The sequence below is a fragment of the Squalius cephalus genome (genome assembly GCF_949319135.1).
Source record: "Squalius cephalus genome assembly, chromosome: 24".
Classification (NCBI taxonomy): Eukaryota; Metazoa; Chordata; class Actinopteri; order Cypriniformes; family Leuciscidae; genus Squalius; species Squalius cephalus.
Window position 1 is genome coordinate 27,209,608 of NC_137145.1, and position 14,239 is coordinate 27,223,846.

Consider the following 14,239-nt stretch of genomic DNA (forward strand, 5'->3'; position numbering starts at 1 on the left):
AGACCGGCCTGTCTGGCACCAACAACCATGCCACGCTCAAAATTGCTTAAATCACCTTTCTTTCCCATTCTGACATTCAGTTTGGAGTTCAGGAGATTGTCTTGACCAGGACTACACCCCTAAATGCATTGAAGCAACTGCCATGTGATTGGTTGATTAGATAATTGCATGAATGAGAAATTGAACAGGTGTTCCTAATAATCCTTTAGGTGAGTGTATGGGTCAATGACATGACGTGCATATTTTTTGTGTGCAACTGCATTATTTCCTTTTTAAATAATTTGATAAAATCATGACATCACTTTATTCAATAAAACCTATTTAGTTTGAATGCATTTTTAGAACATTTAAATAATAAGTATTATTATGTTTTGTTATCTTAAACCCCCAAAATGTCAGGTGGTGCAACTGTCCGAATAAATGCACAGACTAAGAAAATGATGACTTCATTTGTCATTTAAAAAGTAGGCCTACTATGGCATCATTTATATCTGAAACCTTTCATATAAACACATTTTTAAAAAAAAAATAAATATCAGTAGTTTTAAAGTTGAGATAACTGAAAAACTTTTGTCCAGCAATTTGTGTTCTCAACTTCTCAGATGTCTGGGTGGCACAACTGCAAACATGGCTCTTTTATTATGAACTGACAAGGTAATAACAGTAAAGATTATAATGCTTCATCCACAGGAGGATGTTACTATTTCTGCTCTGCCAGTCAACGTAGTTAGAGTAGTACAGTATACTAGTCTTTCCTCAGAAGAAGAGCGAGACTGTGGTGCTCAGTGCGATCCTCCACCTCTCTGGACGTCTAATGGGATGGAGGGATAGAGAGTTGTGGTCGGGTTAGGGTTTTATTCCCTACTGGAATCCAGCGGATGATTTCATTGTCGAGTAAGTCTCTTATTGTGTTTACATCAGTCACCATGTTATTTTTAGAATAGCATGTACATAATTTACCTGTTGGGCTACTGCTGTCAGACTGAAATCTGTGAAGTCGAGTAAAATATGTTGTCCTGGATACAGGCAATTTGAAATGCACAAACGAGTAGGCTATGTAAATGTTATGCTGTCATTTATATCACAAATGCCTACAAATCCAATTCAATTATACAGTATAATTTGATAGAATTTGTATATGATATAAATATGATGTGATATATAATAGGATATAAAAGTAACATGAACATTTTGAATTTTTAGGTGAATATCATTCATTATCTGTGATGCAGTCGGAAACCAGATTTAAAGTTGTCCAGGTAGACTATCCATTTGAGCTTAAGACATAATTCAATACGATTTCTCTGCCTCATAATAGTGTTAGTGAACCAGGAGAGGTGCACTTATGAGGGTCCACAGTCCTTCGGTTTAGGAGGGGCCGTATAGGCCATAATTATTGAAAAGATTTGAATAAACACTAGTGAAATAAAGACACTGATCAATGTTAGCGATCGAAATTCATTCACTTTTCTGAAACAATGAGAAAAGATTCCAGTTTTCGATTAAAGAAGATTTCACTGGAAAAGGTTTACTTTGGCACGTGTGCCCATTGCCAATGTTGGTCAAACCTAACGAAATGTCTAAAGCTATTAATATTCTAAATAACATTTTGTCGCCTATACAATACCTTCACTAGCATCGACTTTGAATGGACACTAATCAACTAATGTGTCCACCATCAACACGGTCGAGGATGGCATGCTTGCCAGGTCTGAGTAACACAATTAGCCCAATATGGACAATCAAAAATATCCCAAAAGTAGCCAAATGATTATATCCCAAATATCAAAACTCAATTTACATTTACTGTTAGGCTATATACAACTGAAAACCACTTTATCATATAATCATAAAGTTTTATCATTAGAACATAAAATATTACAATACAAGCCTTTCAGTCAAATATCATTTATGCTAAGTCTCAAACCTTTAACCTGCGGCAACAGTTTAAACCAGGGTTCACCAATCTCGGTCCTGGAGGGCCGCTGTCCTGCAGAGTTTAGCTCCAACCCCAATTAAACACACCTGAACCAGCTAATCAAGGTCTCACTAGGCATACTAGAAACTTTCAAACAGGTGTGTTAGAGCTGGTTGGAGCTAAACTCTGCAGGACAGCGGCCCTCCAGGACCGAGATTGGTGAACCCTGGTTTAAAAGTTGCCCATTTCCGCCGGAAAACGACAGACTTGGCAACCCTGACAAAGACCAACGCTATTGGATCTGAGTTCAGCATTAAAAAAAACAACTCATCTTTGCCAAAAAAAAAAAATAAATACAACAAAAAATGTCTGTAACATGTCCCATATATCCAAATGCAACATCCAATACAGGTATTATGTCTGAAAAAATGTTAGCCAGAACTAGGGAATACACCGTCTATATATTGTATTATATATTTTCAGGCTAAAAAAGCGTATGAATGAATTTCACTAACACTGATCATAAAATTTCTTAATTTTTCACAACTTCTGAGGCTTTTCCATAACTATGGCCACTCAAGTGTTTGAGGCAAGGACTTCAGAAAAACAGGTGTGCATGTTAATAAACTCATTAAACGATCAAGAAGTGTTTTCTCTGATCACTGCAATATAATTCAGTTCGATTTCTTGACCCTCCAGCTGAGGATAATAAAACCTTTTTTTGTTAACATTTTTTCATTATCCTAAATACCGACTCACATTTAGTTTAGCTAAACAGTAGCCATGCGCGTTCCTGCAGGCGTACCCTCACCAAACACACCTGACCCAGCCAGCCGAGGTGTGGGGCTGCTGGGATATGACAGAGACACAGGTGTGTTGGGACGGAGCCTTCCAGATGTTTTGAAAACTGCATGTTCTTCAAGAAAAAGATTTTACATTTATCATCTCGAGTTTGTGGTCTTTGAGGTCATGTTAATATACTACTAATGATTAATTTTACATACATTTCTGTCATCCTGCAGACCCCTGTAAAGTTTGCTGAGGGCCCCAAGAACCACTGGCCTAAATAAAGCACTTTTCCGAGTCGAGTCTGTCTTGAAGGACATTTGGACTATGATTGGATAACTACGAGAAGACCAAATGTAACAACATATTTCAGATAACACTGCTTCACTGTTCTCTCTGATTAAGATCAAATGCATGCATTTGGCAGAAGCTTTTATCCAAACTGACTTGCATTGCATTTAAAGTATACATGTTTCATGCTTTCCCTGGGAACACAATGTAAGAAATACACAATGCAAAGAACGGTGTTTTATTAATATCAAACGAAAACTCAAACTTTTGACAAAAACAATTTAAGCATTGAACATGTTCAGAACAGAAGAGAACGTAACAATATTACATGTGCATTCAAGTAAGACAAACTAAGACATGCCTTCTGGATAAATCATGTATTTCTTACTGAAGGCACTGCAGCCAGTAGTGACACACTTTTATTCAGCAACAGGTCAAAATCTATTATGTTGTATCCCTCTAGGCAGGAGCATTTCTTTAAATCATTATTAATATTACATATCTGAAAAAAAGGAGAATACAACAATTTAACATTTCCAGTGCATGACAGGTTTTCAAGCTGAAGTGTTTACCCTCATTGGCTCTGATATATCACGGAGTGTGTGAACACACACCGTATCAATCGTCCGTGATGAAGGCCTCAGCAGGACGGCCCGTCACGAGCCTGCCCGCAGGAACACAAACCGCTCACTTTTTGGTACTTTGGACATGACTGGGTCGGGCAGAACACACTCCAGACGGGATGATTGACAGCTGGCTGACTGCTGCCCAAGAGAACTGGAAAACTGAAGTAATGGTGCTTTTAATATGTAATATGTACCAATATGTAAATAAAAAAAACCTTTGGAAATACTGTAATAAAATATCACCAACACATCACAATTAATAAATATATAATGAATTAATCTAAGGTGCTTTTTAGAGCATATTCCACCGACGGTTAGCTGAATGTAACAGTGAAACAATAGGATAGTTCGACTGGATTAGATAGATGACCTCGAAGACGAAACTAAACTATAGAATACAGTCTGTAATGTTGAAAAGGGTGAAATCTAGCAATTCAGTTCAACGCATTAATTAAAATCACAGGAGAAAGATATAGAAGAGAAAAGATGAAGGAGGAAAAGTAGCAAAACAACTAGCAAAGATCCTAAAGAAACATGATCCCGATGTCTGGAACTAATATATCTTCACTCGTCATGATAAAGATTTAAAAAAAAAACTCAAAAAAGCAAATGGATACGTATTAAACATTGTTGTGAAAATGGAGAAATAAGATCCCATAAACTGTTACCAGTGCTTATCGCGTGAAACGGTGAAAGATTGTCTGTTGACCAAAAATTATTAATCAAGTTCCCCCTGGACTTTGGTTTTATAGCAATGTTATCTACTATGTGCACGATCAACCTTCATTAACAAACACTTCTTCCAGACAATAACTAAGTGTAAGAGGATCCAGTGAGTCTCCTGTAAAATATTGATTAAAGAAATGAAAAGGCCATTAATGGTTTCTATATGCTAATGTCAGCTTGGCCTCTCCAAGGAAAAGCCTCTCCTGCGCTAAGCCTATCGGAGTGTGTTTTAAAGAACATCCGGATTGCGTAACAGTCGAGATCCTCACCTGACACCAGTTACCAATGTTAGCAGAATAACACACACACGTGCGACTGGATGTTGAGGGGGAACAAATGACTAAATGCATTTTTGCAGTACAGCCATTTTCACACTTAATTTACAAAGGTATACTTTTTCACACACACACACCCACACGTATCTTTGTGAGGACATTCATTGACCCGAACCCTTACCCTAAACCTAATTATAACCTCATCACTAAAACCAGGTCTTGATCCTCAAACAGGCCTTTAAAGGGCTCTCAGAAAGTGAGGACCTGCCAAACACACACACACACACACACACACACACACACACACACACACACACACAGTAGGAATTAAGCAATTAAGACACACCATTTATTGCTAATCTTAAAAAACCTCACCATGGCAATGAATGTATGGCCCTGTAACACACACCTTTACAATAATTCGTTGAGGGGATAAAGGATTCGTTCTCATGTCATTATTTACTCACCCTCATGTCTTTCCAAACTGAAAAAGGAGAAAAGAAAAGAGGGGGGAAAGGTTAATGCAGGTCATTTTCATACAAAGTCAGTTCAGAGTGACTCTGTCTGTCCCTGTGACACTAGCTCCATAAAAACACATATAACAGGGCTGCTCGACTTCATGAAATATGCGGTTTTTCTGATAGCAACAGACATTGCGATTTAAAATGTGATTTATAAAAACATCTCCATGTTTGCAGGGCTGCACATTTTAGCCATCAATTACAATACTAATATTTATGGCTGTCTCAAGTCTTCAAAAGCGTTTTCTGGCAGAAACCTGCAGGGCGCTTCTCTTTAGTTGTCAGCGGTTTCTCATTACAGGTTTGTGAAGATGGCCGGCTTGCCAAGCGACTCAAACTCAGAGCAGATGCAGAAAACACCAGATCATGAGCTGCTCGCGTAAAGCAGCACTCGGAAACACAGGTGTTTATTTGATTCAAGTGCAGCCGTTGCGTTTGACAATCGCACTTGGTTTTCTTTCAGATGTCGTGCAGCCCGATCATATGAGTGTCTATGCAATAACTGCGCTATATTCCAAGTCTTCCAAAGTCTCTTGATAGTTTTGTGTGACAGACAGATATCAAAGAACAGTGTGGAAGAGCATGAGGGTGAGTGCATAGTGACAGAACTAGTCTTTTCGGATGAACTACTCCTTTAAGGTTTCCCCTGCCCTGGTGTCTCCTCACACACAGAAGATCAGTGGTGTATGGATGGCGTAATGGGGGAGAGTGGTAAAAATCGAGCCCTACACTGAGTGTGTTAGTGCTGGGCGTCTGAGGACTCATGTCTTGTTGCGTGTGAACACGCGCTCGCCCCGCAGATTGAGGTGCTGGAGCTGGTACTGCAGCACCTCGGTGTCCGCCGGCTCCCTGAGGCTCATCTTGTCCAGGTTGAGGTAGTCCAGGGACTTGGAGTGAACGCGTTTGCCCTTCAGCAGGCACAGGGGCAGCGGGCCGTGCGGGGTCTTGCCGGGCTCCCCGCCAGCGAGAGACTTCAGACAGCCGTCTCCTGAGCTGGGCATGCGCCGGCGCCGGCGCCCGTTGATGGCTGGGATGTCGTACGGCTGGTAGTATCGGCTTTTGGCTTTGCAGATCCGCGAGGCTCGGTGCAGACTTACATCCACAGGCTTTTTGATGGGGCTGGGCAAGGCCTCTGTGTTGCTGCTGTCAGGACTGGACCACTTGTGGGCTAATTTAAGAAGCTCCTCGCCGGTGGTGAAGCCCACCAGATAGTTGGAGTTCATGTGAAGGATTTGGTATCCTGAGACAGTACTTTTGATGGGGGAGCAGGGGGTGCTGGAGCAGCGGGGTTTGTCGGGCTCGGGCTTCAGGGTGCCTTTGACCTCAGCGGATGACAGAACGGAGATGGGTGCCCTGGACGATCCACTGGCATCCATTTCCATCTTTACTGACATGACCTGGCTGAAACAGAGAGGAAGAAATAATATATAAGGGCTGGGACAATAAATCACTGCATCGTGAATCAAGAAATGATTCTTGAAGAGAATTTCCGAATTCATAGCGATTCTCTCGAATCGATTCTGAGCTTAGTTTTTATCAGCAGAGGGCACTGCGTGCTCTAGAAACATCTGTACTCCGCGGGCTTCCAATGCCTTACACACACTTCAACCTCAAATAAAATAATCATTCGTAAAGTTCGAAAAGGCTGAAGCGAATTACAAGGGTGTTTGCAGTGGGCTGTTGACATTAATCATAAAAGCATTCTGAGGTGCGAGTACATTCTCAGAATCAGCCGAACACACGAGCGCTCTTCTTCGTGAGCATTAAAAACTAGCCTAGAGCACCCTCTGCAGTTAAAAACTAGCCAAGAGCGCCATCTGCTGTTAAAAACTAGCCTAGGGCGCCCTCTGCTGTTAAAAACTAGCCTAGAGCGCCCTCTGCTGTTAAAAACTAGCCTAGAGCGCCATCTGCTGGTTAAAAACTAGCCTAGAGCGCCCTCTGCTGTTAAAAACTAGCCTAGAGCGCCATCTGCTGGTTAAAAACTAGCCTAGAGCGCCATCTGCAGGATAAAAACTAAGCTCAGAATCGATTTGCGATGCATTCGGAAAAAAATTGGAATCAATCCATGAATCGCGATGCATCGATTTATTGTCCCAGTCCTAATATATATTATGTTACAAATAAAATTTGTACTTTTAAGGCCTGTTCACACCAAGGACGATAACGATAAAGATAACGATAAAGATATAGTTCTAAAAATTGTTCTCAATATTAAAGAATAGCAGAGTTCACACCAGAGCTATAACCATAACGATACAGAGAAATGATATCGTTGGGATCACTTTCGGAACAATTTTTTTTTTCAGCTGTTGAACGATAAAAACACTGACAGCCAATCAGAATTCATTCTAATTTAAGGGCTTGCGTATTTAAAATGGCAGACGACATTGTGGAGAAGTTAATCGCCGAGGTCCAGAAAAATCCAGCACTGTTTGACAAGTCAAGCCCCTTTTCAAGAAAATGGATATGGAAAACAATCGTTCATAATTGGAACCCTCTGAATAATTGGTGAGAAGTATTACCTCAGGTATCCAGCGCTCGTTTCAACAACATTGTCTTGCTTCCTTTGAAGTTGCATTGAAAAAGACTAAATAACTAATAACTAAATAACTAATAAATCCACTGTTAGATTATTGGATCGATTACACTAGCTTCAGTCAAAACACAGCATGCTGAGGACATGTGCTGGTTAAGTGCAACAAGAACAGCAAAACATGTTTAATGATGTCGTGCACACTTTGAAACCGCAGCGCATGAGCTTAGAATAAACAGACCAGTATCGTTCGCTGGTGTGGACGTAAATATAGTGATCGTTCTTGGTGTGAACGGCCCTTTAGTCACAACACACATCGATTAAAAGCAGCTTTACAAAAAGTTTCACTCTTTTGTACATAGATCAAGTTTTAGGGATGGACAATATGACGATTTTTAACATCGTAAAATGATAGGAGATGAGTGATCCTCTGTATTTAGATCTAGCTATATTGTATTTGTAATGTTGTCTAGCACATATATTAGTGCAGCAGTGACTTGAGCATTTAAAGGCAATTAAGAGATTTAAATGTTTGTAGGTTTTGTTCAAAGTGAGAGTAAGCAATTCTCAAAAAGTATTAAAGTCCCCATGTGGTGAACCAAAGACAGTCTCAAAAAAACGGTGTGAAATCGTTGGTGTTTCTGACGTCGCAAACTACCTTGTAACCAATCAGATCAACGTGTGGATCTCTGAGCTGAGTGAGTGAGTGGAGGCGGGGCTCATTTGCATATTCATAGAACTGCATATACTAAATGAGGCAAGGGTGTCGAGTTACATTCAAAATATATTAGGGGTGGTGTGGCGCAATGGATAAGACACTTGCCTTTGGTGTGAGAGACCCGGGTTCGAATCCACTGTGAGACACCAATGTGTCCCTGAGCAAGACACTTAACCCCTAGTTGCTCCAGAGGCGTGCGACCTCTGACATATATATAGCAATTGTAAGTCGCTTTGGATAAAAGCGTCAGCTAAATGAATAAATGTAAATATTAAGGCATGAAGACATTTTTTTCAAGGAAAAAACGTTAAAATACATAATTACGGTGATCAAAGATGAGTTTTACAGAAGTTTGTTGTTGTTTTCGGGCCAGGCCAGTGTCACCAGCTTGTGGACAAACTGATTAGCACAAAAAATTCCCATGTGTTCTGAGCGTACAGATTATAAAAGAGTTAGAAAAGACTGACTGTGTGCGTACAGTGCTGTGCTGCTGATACACTAGTGTACACGTAAAGCCGTATGTCAGCTGAAAGCTTTCAGCACTGCAGGCAGATGAATGGGGCTGGAGCTCAAACTGAGTTCAGTGTCCATGGGAGTGTCCTCTGAAACCCACTGTGACAGACACAGATGTTGATCAACAAACACAAACTTGTACTCTTCTGCCGGTATTAAATTAGAAGCAGTTGCATCTGTCCCGCGAAGTTCAACATCACAGAGATTGGGTCTTCATATTAAAACATTGAAGGATAATTCCAAATGCTGACTGTCATTTTGACAAAAAAGAAAACAATCTAGGATTAGGAAGAATGAAACGGAACTTGAATCCAGCACTTGGATTTCACTCTGACGTGAAATAATGCCTCCGAAAGCTGTAAGAGGAAGGTTTTGGGCCTCAGCCGCCGGTTTGAGATGATGCAGCATTTCTAATGGCGATGATGATGATGATGCACCAGTGGCGTGGCAAAAGACATCTAACAAGATTTTGGCAAGCTTAAGATTAAACACATCTGAAGGGGACTGTGTCTCTGTGGGAAGGATGGAGCGGTGGGTCAGAAACACAAGCGGATCAATCAAGCCTTACAGCTCGAAAGTCTGACAGACACGACTGCAGGACATGCAGATTTATCCGCCATATGTTTTATACCAGATACTATAATCAACAAAATTAAAAAACACAGACACAAAGTGTGATTTCTTTTGTATTTCACCGTGTTCGTTCATTTGGCCAGAGGAGAACTGTTCCTGGTTTCTCCCAAGGTTCCCATTTCTGTCACTGATGGAGTTTGGGTTCTTGTCACTGTCGCCTCGGGCTTATTAAGGACACTTAATATTGGGCAATGTTATCGATCTGACTGCACTGACACTATCGTATGAGAACTGAACTGAGCTGGACGATGACATCACTGTTGTTTTCCTTGACTGTGAAGCTGTGTTGAAATAATCTGTATTGTACTGTATAAAGTGCTACAGAATGTGGCTTGACTGAACTAAATTACCGGCTCATAAACTGCTGTCGTTCTCTGATGTTCAACAGCTTCTTCATTTCAAACACAGACTTCTACAGTTCTGCAGATCTGAAGGATAAATCTGTCCATTTATAAAGTTCCTTTTCCCCTCAAATTGATTTATATTCAAATGATTTTTTTCTAATTATTTTAGTAAATATTATGCAAAACTGAACCTAAATCTAATTGCAGCAACTGTTATGTTTGTGTTTTTAATTATCTTTAAATGAATAGTGTGATTGAAGAACAATGGTAAATTATGAGCAAATATAGTAGAATCAAGGTCGAGTCTCTAAATCACACTGTCAGAGCATTTACATGTCTCCCTATGTTAATATATTGAAATTATATTATAAGTAAATTAACCTTGGCATCCTAATTCAAGCTCAGTGATTTACTGTCAAATGTGCATTTTCATAACAAAATATGTAATATTATTAGTAACCACACTCATTTATGAAATACTATAGTAATATAATTTGGTAGCACCCCTCAGTGTATTTTAGTGATGAACTAAAATCATTCATTCATTGCATCTGTCACAAGACAAATGAACGAAAGATTTGGAAGGTAAAGTAAATATTTATGTTCCCTGTAAATTATCTTTGGCTGTATTATAATGATTTCTTAATTCAGAATATGATCAAGATTGAATTGGTGGATGTGCACAGGAATTTGGGAACTTTAAAACCACTTAAAAAACGAAATGACCCGAATAAAGATTCGTTCATTTTGATAAACAAGATCGAACGAGAGAGTCAGTAAACTGATCCAAACTTCCCATCACTAGTGTATTTAGCTCTGACACACGGTTAGAAGATCTACAATCGTTATCCACATATGAGGAAAATGGTCAAAACACAGGGCAAACAGGGAAATCCAGGAAACCAGGCAGAAGATCAGAACCACAGTTCGGGAAACTAGAGAAAGCACTCAGAACTGCAGTGTAACAAGACTTCACAAAAAGCGTGAGTGGAAACACAGTGCTCATATAGGCCAACATTAACAAGCAAATGACACACAGGTGGAAGTAAGCAAACCACAGTGAGTCCAGGCAATGGATTATGGGAAATGTAGTTGTAGGAGGAGTGCCCTCTGGTGGAGATCATGGGCAATCCAGCTGGAGGTATAATATCATTTATTATGAAGGTATTATCATTTATAATGCAAATATCAAAGTGCTCGTTCCAAATACAGATTCATGCCTTGTAAGGTATGCCGATAAAACTTATTGCTTTGTACAGTATTATTGAGAAGTATTGATTAAATAATAATGATGACAATAACAACAATAATTGTTATTATTATTATTATTATAAGAGATTAATTAATCAGATTAAAATAAAACCTGATATGATTTTTTTTTTTTTTTTTGTATTCTTTGATTCTTGGTATTGTCAAGTCAAGTCAAGTTTATTTATATAGCGCTTTTCACAACATAGGTTGTATCAAAGCAGCTTCACAGTATTAAATTAAAACAATACATCAATGCTGATCAATAGTATCGTTGATTGATTAATTAAATATCCCCAAATATCCCCAACTGCTTATTGTAAAGCAGTATTTTGTATTGCATCTAACCAACAACACTGCATGAATGATGCGTTTATTAATATTACTTATTTTTTGTCAAGTGGGCTTATAAAGAACGGCTCCATTGATCCATATTGTTCACAATAAGCCCACTAAGATTCATGAGTGTTTAGATAAGAGATTTACTTAGATAAGAAAAACTTTACATTTGGTTGGGCTGAATAGTGTAACATCCTATTTTCACTTGATATGAATACTATAGAATTTTAATCTTGTTCCACTGGTCTCGTATAATAATAAAATGGTAGTGAAGAATTTGGTAATAATAAATGCTGTTGTCAAATCCAGCCTTTTCCACTTGAGACTTTTGGCCAAAGTCAAGACATTTCTCTCTTTTAAGGACCCTGATAAGGTCATTCATGCCTTTATTTTTTCAAGGCTTGATTATTGTAATTCTCTGTATATATAGGAGTCAGATAGACGGTGTTGTCTCATTTGCAGGTAGTCCAAAATGCAGCCGCTAGGATGCTGACATTACGATTATCTTCACTGGTTGCCAGTACGTTTCCGAATTGAATTTAATCTTTTCCTGTTTGTTTTTAAATCATTAAATGTGTCGGCACCACCTTCTCTATTAGTCCTTTAAAACGGCACACATCTACTAGGCTCTTATGTGCTGATCAGCTGCTTTTACTGTTCCTATAGGTCTAGATTAAAACTTAGGGCTTGCATCTTTTACCCCTGCATGTTAGAAACTGATAAAAACTCATCCATTATCTCAGGCTTTTAACTCTACAGGGCACTGAGGCATATTCTACACTGAATTATGTGTTTACTTTGAATTTGTGTAATTTCTGTCACCTGCTTTATTCATTTTTATCTTTGTACAGCACTTTGGGCAAATGCTGTTGTATTAAATTGTGCTTTATAAAAGATGAATGAAAAGAGAAGCATGCATATTAATAGCATATTGTCTGTTTATTACATATAGGCTAACGCACATATTAATGCCTCATTCTGCATGACCATATTCTACATCACTTAACCCTTCCCCATTCCTAACAGCCTTATTTACTGTCAATAAGCAGTAATTAGGAGTTTATTGAGGGATAACTAGTTAATAGTGAATATTTGTACCCTAATCTAAAGTGTAGGCTAATAAAAAAAGAAATGACCAAATTTAAGATCATATTTACACACTTACTAATCATCAAAACATTAACACAGTAATTACACAATCATTTGCACATGTATATGAAATGATTATGCCATCACTGAATAGTAGTTAACATTTAGGCTACATTATCTCACTACCAAACCCAGTTCATTAGAATAACATAAGGACAGAAGGTCCTATCAAAAACAAAGAGTGTTTGAAATGCCAGTTTGGGAAAAATGATGCATATTATATATTAATATTTTATATATTAATGCTATAATATCAGTCCTAGCCTTCAGTCCACAACACTAGGTTTAGTATATTCACTGTGACATTCCTAAATCTTAAAGGAAATCTGAGTTAAACTGAAAAAAGAGAGGAGTATATCCACTATTCAGTCATTAAACCAAAGGCCCTGCACGTCCACTGAGCTCAAACACAACAGTAGTGGTTTGTACAGTATAAAAATGGAAATGTGTTTGTTTTAATGCCAGACATTATCGTGAATAAACCCCGAGAAACCAGGCCAACGCTTTACTGTAAAAATATGAATCAAATAATATTTCGGTAAAAATCATAGGCGCGGTGTAACACATTGTAGAATAAGGTTGATGTAAAAGATGGAATAATGATGATAATAAAGGATAGTTGTGAGGGTTTAGTAGAGGAATCATCCAGAATCATCCCGTTTCTCCTCCTGATGAAGATGATGATGCTCGACATCTATCTGACACTCAAATGCTGCGTTGAGCTCCATATGTACCAAAAAACGCCATCATATGTACCATAAAACGCCTTTATCGACGAAAATCGAGTAATATCAAAATCCAGTAACTGTTACAGCAGAAACCCGTCCTCCACACGCTATCTTTATTCTGGGCTGTGTCACTGCCACCATTTCGCGATTTACAACAGCAACGCGGGGATTTAACGGTCGAAACGGCGGCTTAAGCGCGGCTCACACACAGCACTCTATTCATAGCAGTGAAGAAATGTAATGAAGGAAATGGTGTAAAATCAAACCTGTTCAGAAAGACTGCACACCTGTGCTTGAGCGAACCATAGACGAGATCCCTGTCAGAGGAGTGGTGTCGACACCAGTCACGTGACACGAGCCACTGGTCCTCAGGATCCAGTCACGTGATGTGTCGAGGCTCGGATGCTCTTATATAAAGCTGTGGTTCTCAAAAAGGGGCCCGGGGCCCAGAAGGGGGACTCAGCGGCTTTGAAAACGCTTCAAATGATTCAAAATAAGCTAAAACAGCAAAGAAAAGGCCACATAGTGTTTTTCTGTGAAGAATCAGGAAAACCTGAAGCTAAAATGAGAAAAAGTGTTATATTTAAAAGGCATTCAATTATAATTATTTATAATTTATGTATAATTACTGCACCATTTTTGAGATGCAAATCCAAAATTGTTTCAAGGTAATGAAGCACATAGTCCGATGTTTAATTTAACCTCATAGCCACATCCAGCAGAACTGCCTCGTCTCTACAACACTGATCTTTTCTGATGCACGAACACCACACTAAAATAATAACTCTTTGAATGAACATAAAACAAGTAATAAAAACTCAGTGAGTGTTTTAGCGCAATTTTCTCACCTCATGGGATCACAACACTAAGAGATAGTAAATCTTTTCCTGG

General features: G+C 38.9%; 1 protein-coding gene across 2 annotated transcripts; it reads right to left on the reverse strand.

The window, feature by feature from the left end:
• Nucleotides 1-3,217: 3,217 nt before the first annotated feature.
• Nucleotides 3,218-13,708, reverse strand: macir (macrophage immunometabolism regulator). Of its 2 annotated transcripts, none has more exons than XM_079861130.1 (2): nt 13,636-13,708; nt 3,218-6,544 (listed from the first exon to the last, which is right to left on the reverse strand). In XM_079861130.1, exon 2 carries the CDS (start codon nt 6,535-6,537, stop codon nt 5,905-5,907), a length of 633 nt encoding a protein of 210 aa, XP_079717256.1. In that variant the 5' UTR covers nt 6,538-6,544; nt 13,636-13,708; the 3' UTR covers nt 3,218-5,904. The 2 variants fall into 2 exon arrangements, with proteins under 2 accessions (XP_079717256.1, XP_079717257.1); XM_079861131.1 differs by having other exon boundaries at nt 13,615-13,695.
• Nucleotides 13,709-14,239: the final 531 nt, after the last annotated feature.

Excerpts from the sequence above, each read along its gene's own strand:
- macir (XM_079861130.1), bottom strand. The coding sequence starts at position 6,537 with ATGTCAGTAAAGATGGAAATGGATGCCAGTGGATCGTCCAGGGCACCC.